This window comes from Haemaphysalis longicornis, unplaced genomic scaffold, assembly GCF_048455015.1.
Source record: "Haemaphysalis longicornis isolate Haplotype H1 unplaced genomic scaffold, Haemaphysalis longicornis Haplotype H1 scaffold_5, whole genome shotgun sequence".
Taxonomy (NCBI): domain Eukaryota; kingdom Metazoa; phylum Arthropoda; class Arachnida; order Ixodida; family Ixodidae; genus Haemaphysalis; species Haemaphysalis longicornis.
Window position 1 is genome coordinate 3,404,349 of NW_027526385.1, and position 21,315 is coordinate 3,425,663.

A 21,315-nucleotide genomic window follows, 5' to 3' on the forward strand; every position below is an offset into this window, starting at 1 on the left:
TAGAAGCAATAAGCAGGCTGCTGGTAGCACCTTCGTTAGCTAAGAAAATAAACATACTATGTTGCACTTATCGTACCTTGATTAATTTTTAATAAAGACAAGAGTAGCAGGGCTTTTCCCGTATATGTACGAATTGAAACGAAGGCAATATCCAATGACAGGAGACAAGTGTACATCGTGACACCCATCCTGAGAAAATATACTGTCGGGTTATTCCATGCTACTGCGGAGTCACCTCCAATGCTGTTTCATGTGCAAGAGGAAACAGCCCTTACTCTTGCCTTAGTGATCAAGATGGCCCCCACCACCTGAGAAAAGCAGCTGGTAGATACGATAACAGCGTTACAACATAGTGTACATGTGTGCAGATAAATTTCTGGGAAGGAATACACTACTGCATTCTACGACAAAATCTTTCTATGGGACATTGCCACCCACGACTCCCATTTCCTGGCCAGCCCAGCGCTCACCCCTGACAGATGCAGAGCTCGTCCTTGGGGACGCCACGAGGCGGCGGCCGGTGCTTCCAGGCGCGGCCGCCATCCGACACGAGCACCGAGCGGTGCTCGGGGGAGTTGCAGTGGTTGCGGAAGTCCTTGTCACTGTCGAAGCTCTCCCCACAGAACTCGCAGTAGTAGTCCGACAGCGTGTTGTCGGCTGGGAAGCGAGAAATCGAGAGGTCTGAGAGGGCACGTCAAGTGTGAACCTCCGTGAAGATGCAACACCTGTGACAGGCATCGCACCAACTTCCCTTTGCAGAGCACCACACCAGTGAAAAGCTGAACATGAACACGAAAAGCTTACTGCGACAGGAACGAGTCGGCGTTTATTCACAGCTTACCCTCAGTAAGTTATATCCAATACGTAACCGCAACGGGAAAAAAGGGGGTTTACTGCTCAATCAGCAGCTCTACACAGCACAGTCACCAGTCCCGCAACGCATCAGGTTGCTTGCCGACTTGAGATTCCCAGCTCGCACAAGCAGACCACATGGGGGCATGGAAGGACACGACCAGCAAACGTGTTCTCTCCCCTCGTTAACTGATGTGGGTGCCCTCTCTGCCCTCGCTGGTTGACGTCAGCTGCAGCCTTGCACGAGTGTGCACAGCTGACATCTTGGCATGAAACAGACAAAACAAGGCCAAAGGATGACCATGATGATTGTTTCAACGGCACAAGGAAAGGCCAAAGGATTAAGCCACCGCTACGGCGTGAAGTTTTATGCCAATAAATACAAACCTGGCACCAGTGTCCAGGAGAGCTACACTACAGTGAACAGGCTGTCATGTATTGCAGAGAAGCACTCCACCATTACGTGACATGACTCGCCAACAAGCTTTAAGATTGCCTGTGAAGACCGCAATTATTGTTTGTACAACGCTGCTTAAAATTATTTTAATGTTGTTAGAGTTTAGCTAACAAGAAACTTCGCAGCCAGAAATTGCACCCTGAACAAACAAACAACAACAAAAAAAATGATGTTGCCATGCTGCTGCCTCTGTCATGGGCCACCCAACAAGGGGGCAAGTTGCAAGCCAGGCCAAGAACAAGAGGAGGTGGCACCCATCACGGCAAGCGACAGATTTCCCTCTAGTAAATATTAGCACACAACTCCGTGGGCTATGAACCGCCACTGACTTATGACAATGTCTCGCCAGCCTCCCACGAAAAGACTGTTACATCCCACTTCTCACTCATCTCTACTAGCTCGAGCATCACTTTCTGTGCATTTTTTTGTGAGATTATACACTTCACAGGCAGCCTTTCCCTCCCCCGACACGATTCGCCTCAGCACTTTCAGCGGCAAAGTTTGCTCACAGAGGTCACACTTGTTCGGGCACATCTTTTGTTCACAACCTTTTGAAAACATCGGCCCTTGCTTGCAAGAGTCTCAGAAAGACCAGTTCGGAACAAAATGGAAGCCCCTACAGATTTTTCCCGGGCTATTTCAACTTGCTTTCAGTCATCCTTGGATGCACCTAACCCAGGGTTCTCCCCGCCGCCCGACCTGTTCGAAATGCGCGCCTGATAGGCTACAAACGGCCGTTGTGCGAAAGCAATGCCAGCAGCAGCCTGGGCCAAACCTCCTGCCATCTGGTTACGTGAAAAGGAGCCTGAACAAGTGGCCCTGAAGTCTCAGATTGCTAGCTGCGTGCAAAACTCGAAGGCCAAGCTGGTGCTTATCACTTTCACATTTTAAGAGCATCCACTTTTCACCCCGCAGCAGCGCAACAATGCCCAGTATTTGATGCGAGTTGTTCAATATTTGTGATGAAAATTTGAAATTCCCAAACTTGGCCCCCTCCCCACCTCTCGAAAATTCCTGAGGAGAAGTTTCTGGCCCTCAGTTGGCTGCAACCAAAGAAGGCCCCTCTAAGCAAACAACTTGTGAAGCTTACAAGGAATCCATCAAGTCCACCAACAATAAGCGCAGATCTACAATTTCTAACTTGCACAAGGTGTGGGGGCACCCTCAGGTGCCGTTGGTTGGAGTACCTATGCAAATAAATGCGAATTAAGTTGGACAGCGCCTGAAGTAAACCTTAACTTGCCTGATTTTCAATTCAACTGCTAAATACAATGCAAGAAGGAAAAGTGAGATAAGGAAAGCAGCTTTCTCCAATATCTCTGCCATACCATCTTGGCCTTCACCTTTCAGGTTGCACTTTGAGTCAGACATCCGGGGTCCCTCTCAGTAGCTGTGTGCAGTGAATCCTCTCCCTACATTAGCACAGCTGTGCTTTTTTAAAGTTGGGAGTGTTCAAGGCTACCGTCGGCATGCCTTATCAGCCCCTTGACACAATGCAAGCGGACGTGAACCCTTCCTGCCCGCTGCCGCATATCTGGTTCGTGCGCACCTAAATAAAAAGGCAAACACCATGGCAACGACGTATCGAGGCCTGCTCGGGAAATGACGGACCTGCCCAAAGATAAGCCAGTACCTGCACACTGAATTATCTTTGGTCTTGCTTACAAAACGCCGATAAAAGGTTGAGGAATGCAGGATTAAAACAGCGAAGTGAAGTCAAATCACGTCGTTCGAAGTGCCTAGAAATCCATCTGCTCCCAGCAGCTCGGAAAAATTGTCCCGCTTGAATATAGGCTGCAACAAGCATGAGATTTACAGCTGAATTCCCATTGTATACTTGCACCCTCAAGAAAATGCATTGTAGGAAACCTTTTCAACTTTCATACGAACAACTTATTCTCCTCATTCCTCAATTTTTCCCTTATCCCTTACAACACACCCCCCAAATGTGAGACCTGTGCCATCTGCCAAAAGGCAAAACTTTGCCTTGCATATATAGTGTTTAAAACATTCTCTTTCTCTCTCTCAGCCCTAGGAAACCTACAATTGTAGGGCTGACATTTTTCTAAATAAAAAAAATACTGACTGGAGTGGCCTTGGCATATTTTTTGAACCTATCACAGGTGGGTTTTTTCAATGAAGGTTTGTTAAGCTAAAGATTCGATGCGTAAATTCAACCCTTTATTAGCCTGCAAGGAACCTCAATGACCAACTGACAGCGATCCCCACATGCCAACTTCCACATTTTTTTGCCAGTTCAGCCCCATGCAGTGGTTTCCATTGCAAAGGAGTCATCACTTCATGAAGACCTTTCATCACAAGCCAACAAACACGCCTCCACTATGCGTCTGTGAAACAAATTCATGCTTGTAACTTTTGTGAAGGGCCACACCGAGCTGGACCCCTTGTTATGGAAGCATAATGACGGAACGGTGCGAACTTGACAGGACAAAGACGGAAAAACTACAGCACTATACCGCTGTATGTAAACAGTGCTCTTGTTGTTGTGCTCTTTTCTTTCTCCCATCAAGAGCCGTCTTTATGACACACCATGTTAGAAGCACAGATGAACAATTCCAATCTAAACGTCATTAAGCCACAAGACAAATAAACGAGGCAGTGCCTAGACTGTTGTCCAACGGTGCCTTAGCCCAGCGCTGAAGGCATGAGTAGAGTGCTGTCCACAACATTAAAATTTTTAAGGCTAGGCTGGTCGGGTTGACAGCGTCTCCTCTAGTGGTGTAGATGTGCCAACTTGACTTGTTCAAAACCGGCATATGGCAGCTTTTTTTTTCTTTTTTGAAGTTTCAGTTTCAATCATAACCCTGATGGTTTCGGTTAGTTTTCAGTGTTTTAAAAGACTACTTTCTATTCGTTAGGTTAGGGAGAGCAAAGTAGCGCCAGGCAGGCATTTTGAGAAACTCCTATGGATGTCACTACAATGGAGTGCTTGTTGTACTGTTGGATGCCACACCAGACACAGCGAATAGACAAATGCTGCAAAAAAAGGGTACTGGTCTTTCTCTCTTTATCTCCCTTCCTTCTGTCACATTTTTTTAACCACAGAGTGCAGCAAGAAATTGGTAATGACGTGGCACATGCGAATTTTCAACCTACTCGGGGGAAAAAGAACAAAATAAAAGAACCTTGAGTTATGGACACAACACCAGTTTTGGCAGGCATTACTGAGCATACAAGCAGCCCACTCGTAATTCGCCCTCGGTTATTTCATAAAAATAAGAACACCTTCCACCCTCATGTCAGCAAGAAAGTGTTTTTAGAATCCGTTTGTAAGCACTGTCTTCAAAAAAGAAAAAGGATCGCGACCCTTCAAACACTCACCCCAAGACATCCTGGCGCCCCTTCCTCGTCCTCTCCCCCTAAAAATGCTGATCAGACATTGCAGGGTCTATTCAGGGCAGCATGGTCGCTCAAAGGCCACTGTGAAGCAAACGATAACAGCAGCAGGCAAGATTAGACTTTGATACTGCACGTGTGAAGGAGGGTGAATGGTATCTGGACAATGCCCTGGACAGTGGTAAGGAGCTACAGAGTACACAGCACTGTCAAGCACTGCAAATTCGACAACACCAACCAAAGAGTGGTATGTGGAGCTCCTTTCCATAAGCCCCGATAGGATGAGAAAGGTTGTGGAGCTTCACTTTGTTGCCGGGCGTAGCTACTATCAGCACGGAATAAACCAACACAAAAGGTTACACCAAGTTACGGATTTGGTGGGTTTGAGGTACCGTAATTACCCGATTCTAACAAGCACTTTTTTTCCGGAAAAATAGGCCGAAAAATCGCATGCGCATTAGAATCGGATACGAAACCGAAACTGTCGAAACAACGGAAATTTCGTCCCGCCCATCGCCATCTCTAGATGGCGGCAAAGCTTTTAGCAACGATTTTTCGGACGCAGGAAGCATAGGCGCCTAGGCTCTTTTATCGGCGTTCACACAAACCGTCAAATCGTTCCACTTGCGCGCTCGATAACAGTAGTGGCAGCAACGACTCTCACGCGTTCAAAACGAGCGGTCGGCTGAAGCGTGCGCCTCTGGAGAAGCTCGCAGGATGGGCGTGCGAGGCGTGGGCCACGATCCCATCGACCATGGTTGAACGTCCGTTATGAAGTGTGGCATCGCGAACGCGCTTGACGCCACCAAGAACGAGATGTTGTGGTCAGCGGAGAGCGACGAGGAGTGAGATGAGTAACATTACTTCGAGAAATAAATCGCCCGTTTCTCTCGCATTCGTTTTTCTTGCTCACAAAGTTCCAAGCGCGTTACAATCGGAAGTGCAAGTTTTTTCATTTTTTGCTGGGAAAATCGGGTGCACGTTAGAATCGGGTAATTACGGTAAGTACAGTCAAACCCCTACTGAACAAAGTCATTGGCATTCAGAAATTTGTTCATTAAATCGGGAACCCTGCAACATTGTGAAAGCATTACGCCTACAGGAAAATGTGAGATCATTAAAATTCTTTTTCTGAATTTGAGAAATTTGTAAGTCCGGTTTTGCAAGATAAAGGTTCAACAGGCACATTAAAAATTTGCATTTGGTACTGCATGCACCACTGACATCGGGCAATAAATTTAGAGAAAGTCGTTTGGTAGAAATACCCCATTTTACTGAGAAAATCTAAAACCTTGTGGTGAAAATTTACTATTACCTTTTGCATACCTCCTCCCTTCCTTGCCCCATAGAACCACTGCAATGCTCTAACCCCAAAGCAACCGGCTCATTTCTTTTATAGCCAAAAGTGATCTGCACTGATGGTTGCAGGTGTTCCCCTGTTTGCCTCCAACATGCCAACCTGGGCCTGCATGTGTCACCAGGGTACGTCATTCAAGAACTGTAGTGCTCGGAAACTTTTCCGAACCCTTAATTGGTAGTCTTTTTGAATGCTGCCAAGATTCTGTTACAGCCGTTTCAGCGTGCCTCACCACGTGTGCTGCTTCTTTCCGAGCCTGATGATTCAAGCATGCCGGATAAGTGCCTGCGTGTTTTTTACAATCGGCTACCATGGGAGAAATGTCGTTTTTTTGTTACTCTTTGAGATGTGTTGCATGCATGCAGCAGTGAGACGCTGTGCCTGCCTCGCCTGGGATTTTTGACTGACCGATTATGAGGTTTAACGTGCCGATGCTACACAGGCGATGAGGTGTGCCATAGTGGAGGGCTCCGGATTAATTTTGAACACCTGGAGATGTTTAACGCGAGTCAAAATCTTAAACACACAGGCGTTTCCTTTCAACGTCTCTCCTGTGGTATGTAAACTTAGGTTCATGGCCGTACGTTTGATTGGGGTGCTCTTTTCGCAGCTGTGTGTGCTGTCAGCGTCTGCCTACAGTCATACAAAAATGGCTTGCAAAAAAAGCTTCGCCAAAAACCCAACAGATGTGTATGTACTAGAGTTTCCACCTTCCCCCCCCCCCCCTGCCCTTCCCCAAGAAAACGGCCCTTCAAGTGGAGTGGGGGGGGGGAGGCATCATATATAAAATGTTTAATTTGTGTTGAAAAAAGACACCATGTTTTTGAGATGCAGTGCCATTTATTGTAGCCTTTTCTTAGAGAAGAATCAACATAACCTTTGTACTGAAAGTGATTGAGAGCTTGGTTATTGCTCTGTATGTGCTTCACTGAAAAGCAAGCACAACTGCTGACCACGGCGGCAGCATTACGTTGTTTTCTTCCACCCTTAGGTACCCCTCTATCTCAGGAAGTGCTCTCGCCCGCATGTTTTCTCTGCACGCATCTTTGCGCAGCTTCTCGACAAATATTTATTGTCTTAGTTTGTTGAATTGACGTTTTTAAACGCCAAAAGGAACATAATCACGGCACGAGGGCCAAAAAACCAGCCCATGACGGCTGGTTTTAAGTATGGACCGGCAACCGGCCCGCTGTTTAAAGGGACCCTGCAACTCTTTGAGCAGTCCAAGTAAACCTGCGTGACGTTTAGATTACACTGCCAGGTATACCTGAGCCAAATATTACACATGCACGTGAAGCAGTGAGCGCGCAAATCGCTGTGAAAGACGCAGAAAAACCAACCGCACTCTCTTCAGTTCTCCTCATTATGCACCCCTGGCATGACCTAAGCGACGTCACTGAGGCCATGGCTGTCCAATCGGCTGTCACTCGTCAACTTCGCGGCTAATTTCACCCATTTCCGCTGTCGTCAGCGCTGTGTACGAGCCTCTTCTATGCCTGAACCTGTAGGCACAGTTTTGCCGTTTCTTTTGTGTTTTGAGTGCGCGCGGAGTTTGAGTGATGAGCTCAATACTTACCTTTCAACAGGAACACTCGACAACAAACGTTTATTGCTTCAAAAACGCCCTACCCGCCCGAGCGCGCCTGCTTTTTTGTGGCACCGGACCGGAAATAGGCCCCTCCACGTTGCGGAGAAAACTTCCCGGCCTGTGATATATCGAAGGCCGCCGAAGAGAACGCCGCGAGCCGGCCCCCTCTCCGGGAGAGAGCGCGCAGCTTTCGTCGCGTTGGCCGCGGTCGAGTTGAGAGGGAACGATTATGCGCGATTTCTCATCGCGCGTAGTTTCGGTGATAGCGAACGGATTTTCATAATTCTTGCGGGAGGATATTGCTGGGACAATAGACTTTACCCCAAAATACATTCCTAGTACTCGATGATAAGTGTTGCAGGGTCCCTTTAAAAAAACCGGTCGGGCCGGCAACCCTAGATGTACTGCTCAGTACATTTATCGCAGACAACAATTGAACATGTAGCTTGGAATTAATGCGACGTTAGCCTCTGTTCCGATGCAGCATCGGCGGCGGCGACTAAGGTGGTTGGCGACCGATCGTTGTAATCGCCTCGGGGCGCTTTTCACGATGCCGGCCAGGAAAGCGGCCGATATCGCTCGCTTTTGTCGCTCGTAAGGTATGCAGGAACGGGCTTTTCCGCGGCAGGCTCGACACCGCTAAGGCGTGCAAGACTTCGTCCATTGTAAATACACCAGTAGGGCGCGTGTGACGGCCTTCGCGGTAGAGGGCTACGTGGCAAGGGCGGAATCAAATGCAAAAGCTGGGCGCGCAGAAGTGTTTATCGCACGGATTGTCAGCCCCCGCCGCCCCGGAAGTGTCAACCGCACGCCGCCACTTCACTTTGCGAATACAGGCACCACATCAACGTGCAGAGGGTCTGACGAATAAAAACGTGGACCTCTGTGCGACTGGAATGCTTGCATAGAGCGGTAAAAGCGGAATCCGGAACTATGCACCCCCCCCCCCCTTCCACCAAAAAAAAAAAAAAAAAAACAAGCTGACAAGCGGCAACTGACCCGCACGTGGTCCCGGCTCACTTGAAACACACTGTCACCGATTCGGTATGCGCGCATTCATCGCAATCATCAAGAAAACTGCAGACGCAGTGAAAAAAAAAAGACAGCAAATGTGACAATGCACCACGCGTGCGCGCCGTTTTCCAGGTTAGCATGGTTGACTTCAGGCGGAGTAGAAACGATGCAGGTATTCCAAGCTCACCCTAGTGAACAGCCGAAGCTGACGACGCGGGGACTTCAATTCACATCCGGGCTGTCCGTAGCACGGCAGGAAATGTTTATCGCCCGCTGCTCGAAGTGGCCGACACTGACTGCAATGTACGGGATCAAGTGTCAGTGGCGACTCACTGACAACGGGCGGCGGTTTACCCTGTTGCAACAATTTGTACACGCAGTAAGAATCAACAGGTCAAGCTTGCACCACATGAAACCGCCAAAAAAACAAACGGTGCGCAATACAAAGACCGCAACAACCGCCACCATTCGCCAATGAAACTGCATAGAGTCATAGAGCGCGAGGCTCGAGCTCTTGTTTTTGTTCCTTCCCAGCATGCTTTCCGACTGTATTGCGAACTGGCTGCTGTCGGCTAGAATAAAAAATCAAAAGTTGGCTAAGAGAGAAACAAAACTACAATTTGTCACAAGCACAACTTATAAAGAGTTAAAGGCCAACAGCACTCAAATTTCATCTCGACCAAATTTATTTTTAGGCAGCGCCTAGAACACGCGACATACCCTCTATTTTTTTATATTTAGGGTTAGCTGGTTACGCGGCGGAGGGCGCCAGCATGCTGGCCATGTGACCAGCGTACTCGTAAAATAAAACGCGCGAAGCGTGCACGCGTAATTTTCGAATTGTCGCAGCAGCAGTAAGGTCGGCAAGTCTTTGTATTCTATTATTTGGTGTTGTCTACTATCTGCGTCGGGTGTAGGCCCGTTCGTCACATGGCGTTTCGTCATAGGCCGGTTCGTAATAGGTTGTTTGGTCACATAGGATCATTCGTCATAGGCCGGTTCGTAATAGGCCGTTTGGTCACATAGGATCATTCGTCATAGGCCAGTTTGTCACTTAGAAAAGTTCGTCACAGGAACGCAAAAGCAAAATTTCTGGCATTTTTTAGAGTAACTGGTGATGAGGCATGACAATAACTACTTTACACACCTTTTCGCCGTACCGGTCCTTTTAGCGGCCGCCACGGCGATCCTAAACTGGCAGTAAGGCACGCCCCAAAAAATGTTTGGCTTTCAGGGAACCTGTGCACGAATTATCCTGGTCCTGCAGTCCATACCGCTCCCACCCGTCCCCCTTGCCTTTCACATGAATGTCACGGTAGCAGGCGCACGCTCGCGTGACTAATTTGCAGTGGCCGTAGCACTCCTTTTTCTTCACTGTTTTTTTTTTCATTTTCGTTGCTCCCTCACTGGTAGCCAAGTGCTCACAGCGTGGTCATTTTTGCCCCTTTCCTTGGCAAGCCTTTTTGTGTGCACATAAGAACTCAGTCGAACTGTCCGAAAGGAGGATATAAAAACGTGCATATCCGCTCCCCAAGCAGCTAGCTGAGGGGCGCTCTTTTGTTAATATATTATTTTGCCCGAGAGCTACAACCCGGAATGGCGGACCGGCGCCCCGCGCATGCGCAGATGGCTACGGGGGGAAGGTACATCAAATAATTAGTTGCACCACTTGTGTTGAACCACTAATAAGTGACACGAAATGGCTCATGTGAAATTTCCAAGAACGAGGAGGTCGGTGCTACCACTTTCCCTATTACGGGATCACTTAGAACCAGACAGACGCCTGTCCCGCCTTCCAAGAACTTTGTTGGGCTTCGTCCCTGTCTCACTTTTCTGTCTTCGGTTGTTCAACTCGTATCTATAATCTTATCCGAACACGTCACCCTACTTTCCCACTCTGGCTTGCATTCTTTGTTGAGCTTTGATAGATGTACCGCCCAAAGTAAAAAAAAAATCTAACTAAACCTGTGCCTCGCTTCTCTCTTTCGAGTCGAAAACAAAAACACGTGGACATTCATTTTGTGCACCTGTGGCGAACTTTCCTAAGTGACAAATTGGCCTATGACGAATGATCCTATGTGACCAAACGGCCTATTACGAACCGGCCTATGACGAATGATCCTATGTAACCAAACGGCCTATTACGAAACGCCATGTGACGAACGGGCCGTATCCCATCTGCGTCGTATCTGGCCCCTCATTTATTGCTTTTGTGGTCGGTTCTAGTGTCCGTGTAGTCAGTCCGTGACCATACCCTGCCATTTTGGGCGGAAAAAAACGTTCCTTCCAGATCCCGCAGCATGGACCATAGGCAGTCTAAGCCCTCGACTTCGCAGAAGAGCCTCGCGACACCTGGCTCGCAGATTCCTCGCCGCAGCTCTTCGGCGGACGCCAGGCCCTCCATGGGGCCTCTGACGGCTCGCAGCAGTCGAACGTCCGTGCGTTCTGCGTGGACCCCGGCTGCTGGCGCAGGTTCGAGACGGTACGTAAATCTCGCGTCGCACACCACCGTTTGGCTCTTCAATGCCCGCTCACAGCCTTGTGTTAACTCTTTCTAAGCTTGTGAGGAATTCTTGTCTGTCACTTGAGTTTCCTGAAAAGAAAGTTGTTTTGGGTAGTAACCGGGTCTCGTGAATGAGACAGGAGCGCTGCTAAAGTTTAACCAATCTGGCAGCGCTTAGGCATTGTTTGTACGCTGTGTCTAAAGGTATGTCGGACGTACGCCGACTCCAGCGGCTAAAGATACGTCGGACGTACGCCGATCCCAGAATCTAAAGGTACGTCGGACGTACGCCAATCCCAGAAACTAGTGATACTTCGCACATACCCGATACCAAAAAAATGTACGGCGGACGTAGCCGAGGCCAGTACAGGCAGCTGGCTGAATGGAATTGCTGAAACTTTATATTGGTATCTAGCAGCAGGTGCTGGGAATAACAATGACTGTAAAATTCCCAGTGAATATTCCCGATTTTGACATGCTTTGCTATGAATCACGCAAACATGGTGGCACCTATTTTCCCCCAAGTTGTGGTGGTTGATGTTAAGTTGTAATTTCAACGTTCAAACTATCCCATTCTGGTGATTTGGCATTCTTCTTTCGAATCAGGTCATCAAGTCTGAGCTTCATGGACGTTCGCCTCAGCCAAAGTGCTCAGCGGCCTGCAAGTATAAAAGACGCAAGGCCGTTCACAGACAAGGCATACCTGGCGGAGAGCGTGGAGCAGCTCTACTCGGTGAGTCGCGAATTGCTAGTTACTACAGTGTGCCGGGAAGAAAGTTGCGGAAAAGGAACTTTAGTCCTAGTAACCATGAATGTTAAAAGGTTAATATAGCAGCAGTCCAGCTAAGACAAAGAAAAAAAAGTTCGCGCTATTAGACCTGCCTTGGAGGTTTCCAGCTGCTTGAACAAGCTGGTGAGGTTGTTTGCTAGTAGTGTTCCTGCACCGACCCCTCGCTTGCAAGTTGAACTACACTGATGAAGGCAAGCTTTGTGTATTCTTGAGGTGGTCTAATTATCTACTCCATTGCAACAGGTGGCGGTTATTTTATTATTTATTCGCAAGTGGTTTTGTGTTGCAGAGAACACTACAATCCAGACTGTGAGAAAAATGTCATGGACCATCTGCAATTGCCTTAATAAAATCATTTATCATGGTAAAAGGTGCGAAATTTAGTCTTGTGGGTCTAACTGGCTGGCCATTGCTGTTCTTTTTCTTATGCAAGTGTGCTTGGCTTCTATCCCACTGCTACTGTGGCGCATTACAATTGAACATGCATATATGTACTTTGAAGAAAATCTGAAGTCGCCCCAATGTGTTCATTGAGGTTAATGCAAAGCATTTCTTTGGGACTATTCGCCGCGAGCTCGACATGTAGGTGGCGACAGCGTCGCGCTGCTAGTGTGGATGCTCCGCTGAGCGGCCGTAAGAATGCACACTGTGGGCGTGCTTCGTGCCTTTTTCCCGCCGTATCTGCGCACGAAAGGTGCAAACAAGAGTGTTATGCTGTAGTTCGGTTCCTCAACGTTCAATGTATAGCATGGAAGCGGCAGTCAGTTTTCATTACTACGCCAAAAAAAGCGACGACTCGTCAAGAATCTCAGAATGGCTGTAATTCTGACAATGAACTTGTACGCTGTAGCTCGTAGCAAGCTCGATCTTTCCAGACTATGGCTTTGAGCCTTCAATAAAAGCATAAATAGAAACAAATCAGGAAGCCTCGATCTCTGAAATTCAGTTTACAACGGCAATCTCAATCGCTTTCACTGGTAGCATGCATGACGCATTCTTGCATTTGTGGGATGCCCTGAAGTGGTAACACTGCTTAACTGCCCCGAAATTCCTTCTAAGAGCTTACGATATTTTTTTTGTGTTCAAAAGGCAATATAAAATTACTGAATTTTGATCAGCGGAAAGATATAAATGTACCCGCTCTAACGGGTCTTTTAAATGAAATTTTAGCGACTCTGAAGGAAGGTTTGATGAATAACGGTTTCGGATCACTTATTTACAGCTTTCGTCGCAAGTGAACTTGCGACTTTAGTTGCCAATGCACGCAGTACAATCAACGTCTCATGTTTAGCTAGGTTTCCGCAAAGTGCCAAGCAGGTTTACAGTGTGCAAACCAAACTTCTGGGACCTCACAGTGAGCAGAATTTTTCTGTTACGGCTGCTCTGAGGACCATTTGCGTTCCTTTTAAAATCTAACAGGTGCCTGCAACAGCGAGATGTGTTTGCATTCTTGCATAAGGTCGCTTACGAACCCTAAAGATGGCAATAAATGAAGTTGCGTTGTTGCAGATGTAGTAAAACATTTCCTTTTTACTTCCCATTGCGAATCAGCGCAACGGGTTCCCGGTAACTATTTTGTTTTGTAAACTGAATATCGCATTTGTCTTGGCATTTAATTCTTGAGGATTGGTTAAAAAATTAAATTCTGTGCATTTAGTTTTTTTTTCAGAAAGGGGGGGGGGGGGGGTGTCCTTCCAACGTTGCAAGAGCAGCGAGAAGAGAACGCATGTAACGCGAAAAGCCAAACTATGATTATCAGTATTACTTACAATCGAAACTACACTAGGCGTCGTGTTCTGTAGCGGTGAAAAAGCAGTACGTATTTTCAAAACTGATTAGCCCCCCCTGGTCCGGGATTGTCCAGGAATTGTGGCTCGCCTTTTTCAAAATTGTATTGAAAGCAAGCATTGTGGATAAAATAATAAAAAAAACAGCGAGTCATGGCACACACCCCTCACACATGTGGGCAACAATGTGCATTATATTACGCGTTTCCTCCTCTTTCTTTAAACTTAGGTCCACCTTAAGAGGTTAAGACGTGACCATATTAGGCATTTGGTTATGCTGAGTGAGACACGTTTCTGGACAAGGTGATTCATGTCGGATTTGAAAATGATATATATGAAAACGTCACACGAAATGCCACATGACAGAACTCACAACTGCTTAATTTTACCGAAAAATCCCCCCGTAAATACTCTTGCGCATCCATAGAAACGTATTTTAAATAATACGTAAAATTAGCAACTCGATACAGTTGAAAAATGTTTATTCTTCCTCCTCAGTATAAACGACTGTCCAAAAATGGTTTTTATTTTAGAAAAGGTACGGGAAGGACACGATCACACAGGCGCTTGCGGGTGTAAAATACGTGTCCGGTAATGTATGGGCGATAGCGCACGGGTCGTGTGCAGTGTAAATGCTTTTGTTTGTTTCTTCTTTCTATAAGGACACGGCGCAATTTTACAAGGGTGTGGAATTTGCACGCGTATGCACAGGTCTTGTCGCTTCTTACCCGTTTCGCGTACTAAACTTTCATCCTTTAAATAATCACCACGCAGGCTTCAAAAACCACCCTTCGACGTTCCCGAAACGGCAGACGACTGCACTCAACAATAAGAAAAGTGCAATGTCTGGAAACAATGTTTAAAACACGTTTCACACTCAAGCGGTGAGCAGGGCGAAGATGTTTCGTGGAATTAAACCAGCGCATTAATCCACAACGGCCGCTGATTATTGCGTTTCTAGAGGAAATGCGCAAGCAGAGGTAACTATGTCCTTGCTTACTGCCAAACGAGCACACATATTGGTTGTTTTGTCGTGTGCAGCACGCGTCTTGCGCCGCACGCAACATGAAAAAGCAGACGACGCGAGAGCGCCATCCACACTAAGAGCGGTTCGTCCCGCCGCCGCCAGGGGCCGACTCTGTTCGCGCTCGGGGCGAATAGCAGCAAGAGTCAGCCATCCTTTTCATTGTACGAAATACTGTAAATACTTTGTGGTGCTGTATGCTTTAGCGGTCCGAATCATCTTATGGTGGCTAGCTAATTCCTTCTGGGTTCGTGTTTTCTATACTTTGCAGCAGTTTCTTGGGACATGCTGTTATTCGTGCATTCTTTAGATAGGCTCAAGATGATAGGATTTAAAGCAGCGCCAAAACTGAGGGTGAAAATGGAATGGGCACTGGCTCCGAAAAAAGTAATTTGAAGAGAACTGTTGTATGCACACATGTGCACATTATTGTATGCAAATCTAAGAATGAAAGGGATAGGTCATACCCAGCAGCTTGCATTGTGCCATATCATTCGCTGTCGTGCCGTTTGCCGTTGTGTTCGTTGGGCTGCCGATGCTCTTCTTACTCTTTTAACTGTTCAACTAGCACCCTGCATCGGCCACTAGTCCTATCTACGACTTGCATCAACTGCATTCATGGGACGTAGCAAAGTTTCACAAACTTCATGCACTTCTACAACCTGAAATTGGTCTCTTATAGTGCTTGCGCTGTGTTTTGCTCCATCGTAATAAACCCTATTTCATACCCTCGCATCGGCTGTGGACTGTGGAGTCCTAATCCCGTGGACGCGTATTGTTTCAGTTCCTGAAGGACCACGCCTATCCGCACCACACGACACCCCAGCTCCTCGGCCGCATGTCAGCACGAGAGTTCGAGAATGTGTTCACGGTGGGTGCACTGTTCTTTCATGCTTCCCCCTTCGAGAAAATGATGGGCTGGGGACCTGTGCGTCTAGTGTAGGGTAGTGAGTCTTTCTCTGTGCCGTACCAGTGCACCTGACGCTTTTCGGCGTTTTTAACGGTGAAGCTGTTCAGCAAATCGTAATTTTTCATGTCAGCAGTTAAAAATGCCAAGAAATTGCCCAGCGCACATGTGAGTGCGTGAACGCAAGTGTGGGTCTTGCATGACTACCCTGCAGTGAACAAAACCAAGCAAATGCTGAGCACTCGTTTGTTGGTGCCTTGCAGCGACCACCCAGCTTTCTCAGTGAGACCGATGGTTTCGTGTCACAAAACTAATGCATTTCCCCATACACCAGTTGGTTGAGTGAAAAGCTTCGATAAAATCTTGTTACGAATCAGCCCGCTGCTGTGCTTCGTTCAATACTCCTCGGCTGTGCGGCGAAGCCTCCACTACGTGTGCCTTTCGAGCAGGCCTCCCTGTCGGTGACTCACACTTGCAGCCGACAATTCAAACAAGCTGCGACGTGTCTGGATCGGTGGCGCCTCGTTATCAGCGTTATCAAACTTCGGTGGCGTGCCGACGCAACACGCCGAGACTTGTCCGAAGGACACAGAAGCGCCGCGTCCGCTGCGGAGACCTCCTCTCTCCCCTCTCTCGGACTCGGCGTGCGCCGCTACTGCCGACTGCTCACGAACTCTTGAAAAAGTGTTGTGCGTGTCTGTGCTGTTCGTGTTGGGTGCATAATCTAGAGGGAACGCTTGTTTTGACCATTGGCGCTTTGGGTATAAAATAAATGAGACCCCCCCCCCCCCCCCCAAGCGCTGTAGTTCATTCCTGTTCGAGCAGTGAGTCAATGCTCGAGTCCTATACTGTGACCTCACCCGTCGGGGCATTGTACTTTGGCTTCGGCTCATCTCTCTCTACGAAGTAAACAAGTTACGTTTTGCCTGCGGCTTCTGGGCTTCTTTGAGGCAGCAACATTGGTTGACCACTCACTTCACCACGCTACCAAACGTATGTCGGAGCTCAGCTCGGGTCGGCCTTCCCGTACGCAACAATCTCAAGACACACAGCGTGTGTGTGAAAGGGGGCTTCCATTGCGACACTGCGATTACTTGAAATTCGGGAGGGATAAGAACGGTTCATGGTAAGTCGGTACACTCATCGATCGTGAAAGAGTGCAATAGTATGCCTCGACCTCGTAAACCACTTATTGGTATTTATTTAGATGGTTTGTAGATGCGTAACCTTAGTGCGCAAGAAATCGTCGCATCGGTTCGTCTTTGTGATTTGGGTCTTTGAAAGTTTGACAATTGATTGGATGCACGTTCAGCGAAGGTGGGACGCACTTTTAACGAAGGTTCTGATGTGAGAAAGCTTTCGCTCTTCTCTCGAGTCTCTTTTGGAAGGGGTGGGAGGGTGTCTGTTTAAGGCAGCCCAACCGAGAGAGTGCCCCCCCCGTGTGGCTGTGCAGTTCCTGGTGCGGTTCCTGGAGCCCTCGTTCCAGCTGGGGGCCAAGGGTGTGCGCACGGAGGATGCGGTGTTTGAGCGGCTGCGCCTCCTCCGCTACCCGTACCCGCTCCAGAAGAGCACGCTGGCCGGCATTGGCTCCCAGCCCCACAAGGCCCTGGCCATCATCACCTGGCTGGCCGACGCTGTCAAGGTGCGCTCCCCATCTCTCTCTCAACGGCAGAAGTGGAGGGAGGGGCCGCTTTGCGGGCACTGGTGTCGGTCCCGAAACGTGCGAGTTGCTATTGGTTTTAGCAACAAGCTGGTGCATTGTGCCACCTTGGGCTGTGGATTGATTTGTGATGCATCAAAATGTAGTTTAAGAGTCGTAATAAAGGAACGAACGGAAGGTTAGACAGCTGGTATGTCATAGTTCACTGTCATTGCATTGTGCACTACAGTTTCTTCAGTGGCGAAGGCTTTGCACTGCTAAGCATGAACCCGTCTGTTCAATGCCTTCCCACGGGGGCTGTCCATCTGGTGAAGGCAAGGAATGAAAGTGCCTGTGTGCACAGATATTTCTGAGCATCTTGAAAGTGCCGGGGTAGCCTCTAGTAATTTGTAGCCATCCCCACTACAGCAGTTTGCATAGCCGAGTTGTAGTCTTGGTTCATCAAACCATTATTTCAACTTTGGGTGATATAGAATTTCAACTTTGAAGGATTTAGAATTTCTTATACAGCGGAATATGAACTGTGGTTTAGTACTGAATGCAAAGACGTGCAATTATAGGTTTATAAGGATAGACCAGTGAGACAGTTATTGTAGCACTGCTGATGAGTTAATGAATTGACCAATTTGGTGCAGCTATTCGCAGTGATAGATTGTATAGTATCGTGAATTGATTCTTTACATGCTGTGTGGCAAATGTTATTTGAAACTCGACGTGATTACTCAGTGATCAGTGATTGCCCAATGCGACAAAAGATGAAACCAACCTTCATCAGATGCTTGGCAGAGTTTGTGGGGCTCTACATTTCACACACTAGTGATTTCCCACCCTGCAGCCATCGCGCTCAGCAAACATGCCTTGCGAGCAGCGCCGGCTGTGGACGGGTCCGTTGTTTGCGGAGACAAAGGCAGGAGGCGGCGAGGGCAAAACATCAATGACAGCATTTATTGCAAAGTGCAAATCAAATATACTGCATACAGACTAATCGTAGGCCATAACAGTAACACTGGGAGCGAGGCATTAAAGAACGCTAGCGATCGAGATGGTTCGACTCACCCATGGCATACCGGAGTAGCGAAGCGCTGCGCAGTGCGAGCGCGGTTGCAATCTCCCAGCTCGCCCGGACGCGTCCTTTGTGGCGCGTTCCCCAGGTCAGGACCAGCGCGCCGAAACGTCCGCGCGCTACCGGATCCCCAAGACAAGAGAGCGTCCTTGCGTCATCTGACAACCCACCACACCTCGCCTTTTGGTGGCGCTAGTGTCGAGGAAGAACTGGTTCTCGGGTAAGGCAGAGGGGAAAAGGGTCAACGCCTTCACCAGGGTGACAACAAACCGTCCGGTCGCTGGCGCCCTCCCGTACGGTTCCCATCGCGTGAGCGAGGCGCGTGTGCACGCCGGCCGCGATGGGAAGCTAGCCAGAAAGGGGTTCGCGTGAAAGTCGCGATCCCCACAAGTTCAGTCCAAAATTCCGCGAAATGCTTGCAAAAAAATAAAAGCCAAGCTGTCCTAGAGGTAGCCTGGATGCACCAACTCTCCACCAGCTGAAAAAACCACTGCAGTGGTGTTTCTCGTAGTTCAGGTGCAGGTTAGGTGTGTAAAGCTCAGGGGTGAGACAGCTGCGCATATTGCGCAGTTTTGATACAAATTGGTTTTCCTGCGCCAGGCTGCTCCAAAAGCTTGAAAATTGCAAAAATTGCGCCAAACTGCTCCAAAACAGTCCGAGAGCCAAGGATTTTAACGCTCCCGTCACTTTCAGTGGGGAAAATGCTTAGTGATGGCGTAATTTTCCAGCACCCCCAATGTCATGCTGTTTGTAAAGGTTTAATTTATTGATCATTCAATAAAATACCGGCTTAAAATTGTCCCCGAGACAGTTTTTTTCAAAAATGACAATGTCGGGTTGCACATGTTATAATAGTCTCTGAGTTTTTAATGTTTTCCCATCAAAAACCATTTCAAATTCCTGCAGAAAAAATACTTCTGTGTACGGAGGCGACAAACTGCTTGTGCAAGTTGATGTAAAAACAGCAATTTTCGGAGCGCCGTATCTCCGGAACGACATAACTGGACGTCACAATCTTGGTGTGGTGAGATTGGAAAACGTGGCCGCCGGGCGAAGAAGTTGCTCGGGGTTCAGGCAGAGTGCTCTTCGCCGATTTCTGCCATGGTTTTGGTTATGGGGGTGGCTGGGTTTGCATTTAGTCGTTTGAGTTGTTGCGGGAAGTTGCGCGACTCGAAAGACGGGAGTTCATCAAAAACAACGTGATGCCCACGAATTCGCCATGTTTTGGCCTGGAGTGCGAGGAGCAGCTTGTGCTTGAAATGAAATTTCGGAGTCATTGCAGTGTTATGAAACGCTGAGTTATTGCTGCCTGTGACAGCGAGCTCGCGAGCCGTGGGAATGGGGCGATCGACACTGCCGAAGTGGCGGCGCAGGCTACATCGCCGGAAAATGTTCAAGCAGTGTCCAATAGCGGGACGGGCTATTATTGCACGCCGGGCGAACTAATGGTTCACCTATCGGAAGTGAAATTTAGTGCGAAGAGAAAGGTGGCTAGACATACCACCGTTACTCAAATTACGGTCGTAGTGAACGTGCACTTTGGGGATTGAAATGAGGGCTGGTGGAGTGCGACGATTGTAAGGGACCCTCGCTTTGCGCAACTTTTGCCGGGGCTCTCTACTTTTGTGCGTAAGGCCGATTATGGGATTACAAAAATATTAATTTCGGCATCCACATGATAATAAAAATGCCTTACGATTGCGCAGTTTTTCAATTCAATATCTTCGACGGCACTCCATGCTATCTATGCACACATCCTAAGAAGTGAAAAAAATGACTTGTAAAAAGGTAGTGCAGTTCGTACCTTGTGATGCTCCGGTAGAAAAAAACTTTATTAAAAGGCTGTTTCAGTGTTATGCACGTTCGAACCCTATTAAAAAGTGCAGTTTTCTCCTCCAAGTTGCCAAAAATGTGATTTTTTAGGCTCCGGAGGTGACAATAAATGTCGTTCTTCTGCTCCAAATCAAGGTTCTTCTGCTCCAAAATCGAAACTTCGCTGCTCCAAAAACTGCTCCCAAAACAGATTTAGCTGTCTCACCCCTGGAAGCTTCAACTTGAATTTAGAACAGCTGATAAGACGATTCCACTTAGAGAACTGCCAAGATGTTAAGCAGGTAAAAAGGGCTTCTCCCTCCTTTTTCCTTTTCTTTTCTTTTTGTCTCTTGATTACTACCCAATTTCTTCTTTCCAGTACTTCACTACCATCAGCCCACTGGAGAACTTCTTCAACACAGTAAGTTGCCAACCCTCGTCCACGTTCCAAATTGCTTGTGTAGCCAGGACATGCAGAGTGCTGTTACTAGCTCTTGAGAGGCCTAGACAAGCCTACCTGAATTCACTAACTTGTGCCGACTTGACACGCCTGAACAACTGGAAGAGGTCCTCGTAGTAATTGCAAGAGCACAACAGGCAGTGCTCCATGCCTGCAGAAATGTTTTAACACCGGCTCAATTCGGTGCTTGCAAACAAAGGGAATTGAGATAACGGTCTCTATTGTACTGTCCAGGAGTGGCTGCCTTGCGTGCATTGTCCTTCTGCTCAAGCTGGCGGTCGTCAAACTGTTTCAATGGAAATAAAGTTTCGCATTGGCGATCAAGTGTAGCAGGACCTAGTGATGATGAAAAGGACCAGTTGAGCTTGCCTAAACTCGGTGCCTTGTCAACAAATGGCGGGTGTGGTTAGTTGGCATTCTTTGGCAAACTTAGAGCTGTCATGGTGTTGCGGGAGTCCCTCAAGAGAAATCGAGGTGCGACTGCTGCTTGTGGCATTTGCATGCGATTAGCACTGATTTTCCTTGTGTGCTATTGCGCCTTGTCTATACTTCACTTGAAACTGTAGGTTTCCAGTGCAAGCCCACAAAACTATTTCAGTGTTTGGTTGCTTTGGTTGGCATCTGAAAATCACTCTAAAAAAAGACTTGTACCATCACAAGTTCACCACAGAGAAGGAGGCAGGT

The 21,315-nt window shown here is 47.9% G+C and overlaps 2 protein-coding genes across 5 annotated transcripts in view; one reads left to right on the forward strand and one right to left on the reverse strand.

The window, feature by feature from the left end:
- Window positions 1-9,112, reverse strand: part of LOC144137810 (putative helicase with zinc finger domain) — a 68,766-nt gene extending 59,654 nt beyond the window's left edge. The window contains exons 1-4 of one of the 3 annotated variants that reach the window (XM_077669811.1): window positions 8,980-9,112; window positions 8,813-8,921; window positions 4,652-4,750; window positions 471-657 (exon numbers count right to left, since the gene is read on the reverse strand). In XM_077669811.1, the coding sequence (XP_077525937.1) occupies window positions 471-657; window positions 4,652-4,661 (197 nt within the window). In that variant the 5' untranslated portion in view covers window positions 4,662-4,750; window positions 8,813-8,921; window positions 8,980-9,112. Of the gene's footprint in view, window positions 1-470; window positions 658-2,637; window positions 2,856-4,651; window positions 4,751-8,812; window positions 8,922-8,979 lie in introns of those variants that run through there. The other 2 variants (XM_077669809.1, XM_077669810.1) reach the window with 2 other exon arrangements.
- Window positions 9,113-9,406: 294 nt separating this feature from the next.
- The window catches only part of LOC144137812 (kinetochore protein NDC80 homolog), a 34,128-nt gene continuing 22,219 nt past the window's right edge, over window positions 9,407-21,315 (forward strand). The window contains exons 1-6 of one of the 2 annotated variants that reach the window (XM_077669814.1): window positions 9,407-9,484; window positions 10,916-11,107; window positions 11,735-11,861; window positions 15,514-15,600; window positions 17,090-17,278; window positions 20,551-20,592. In XM_077669814.1, the coding sequence (XP_077525940.1) occupies window positions 10,926-11,107; window positions 11,735-11,861; window positions 15,514-15,600; window positions 17,090-17,278; window positions 20,551-20,592 (627 nt within the window). In that variant the 5' untranslated portion in view covers window positions 9,407-9,484; window positions 10,916-10,925. Of the gene's footprint in view, window positions 9,485-9,638; window positions 10,269-10,915; window positions 11,108-11,734; window positions 11,862-15,513; window positions 15,601-17,089; window positions 17,279-20,550; window positions 20,593-21,315 lie in introns of those variants that run through there. The other variant, XM_077669813.1, reaches the window with a different exon arrangement.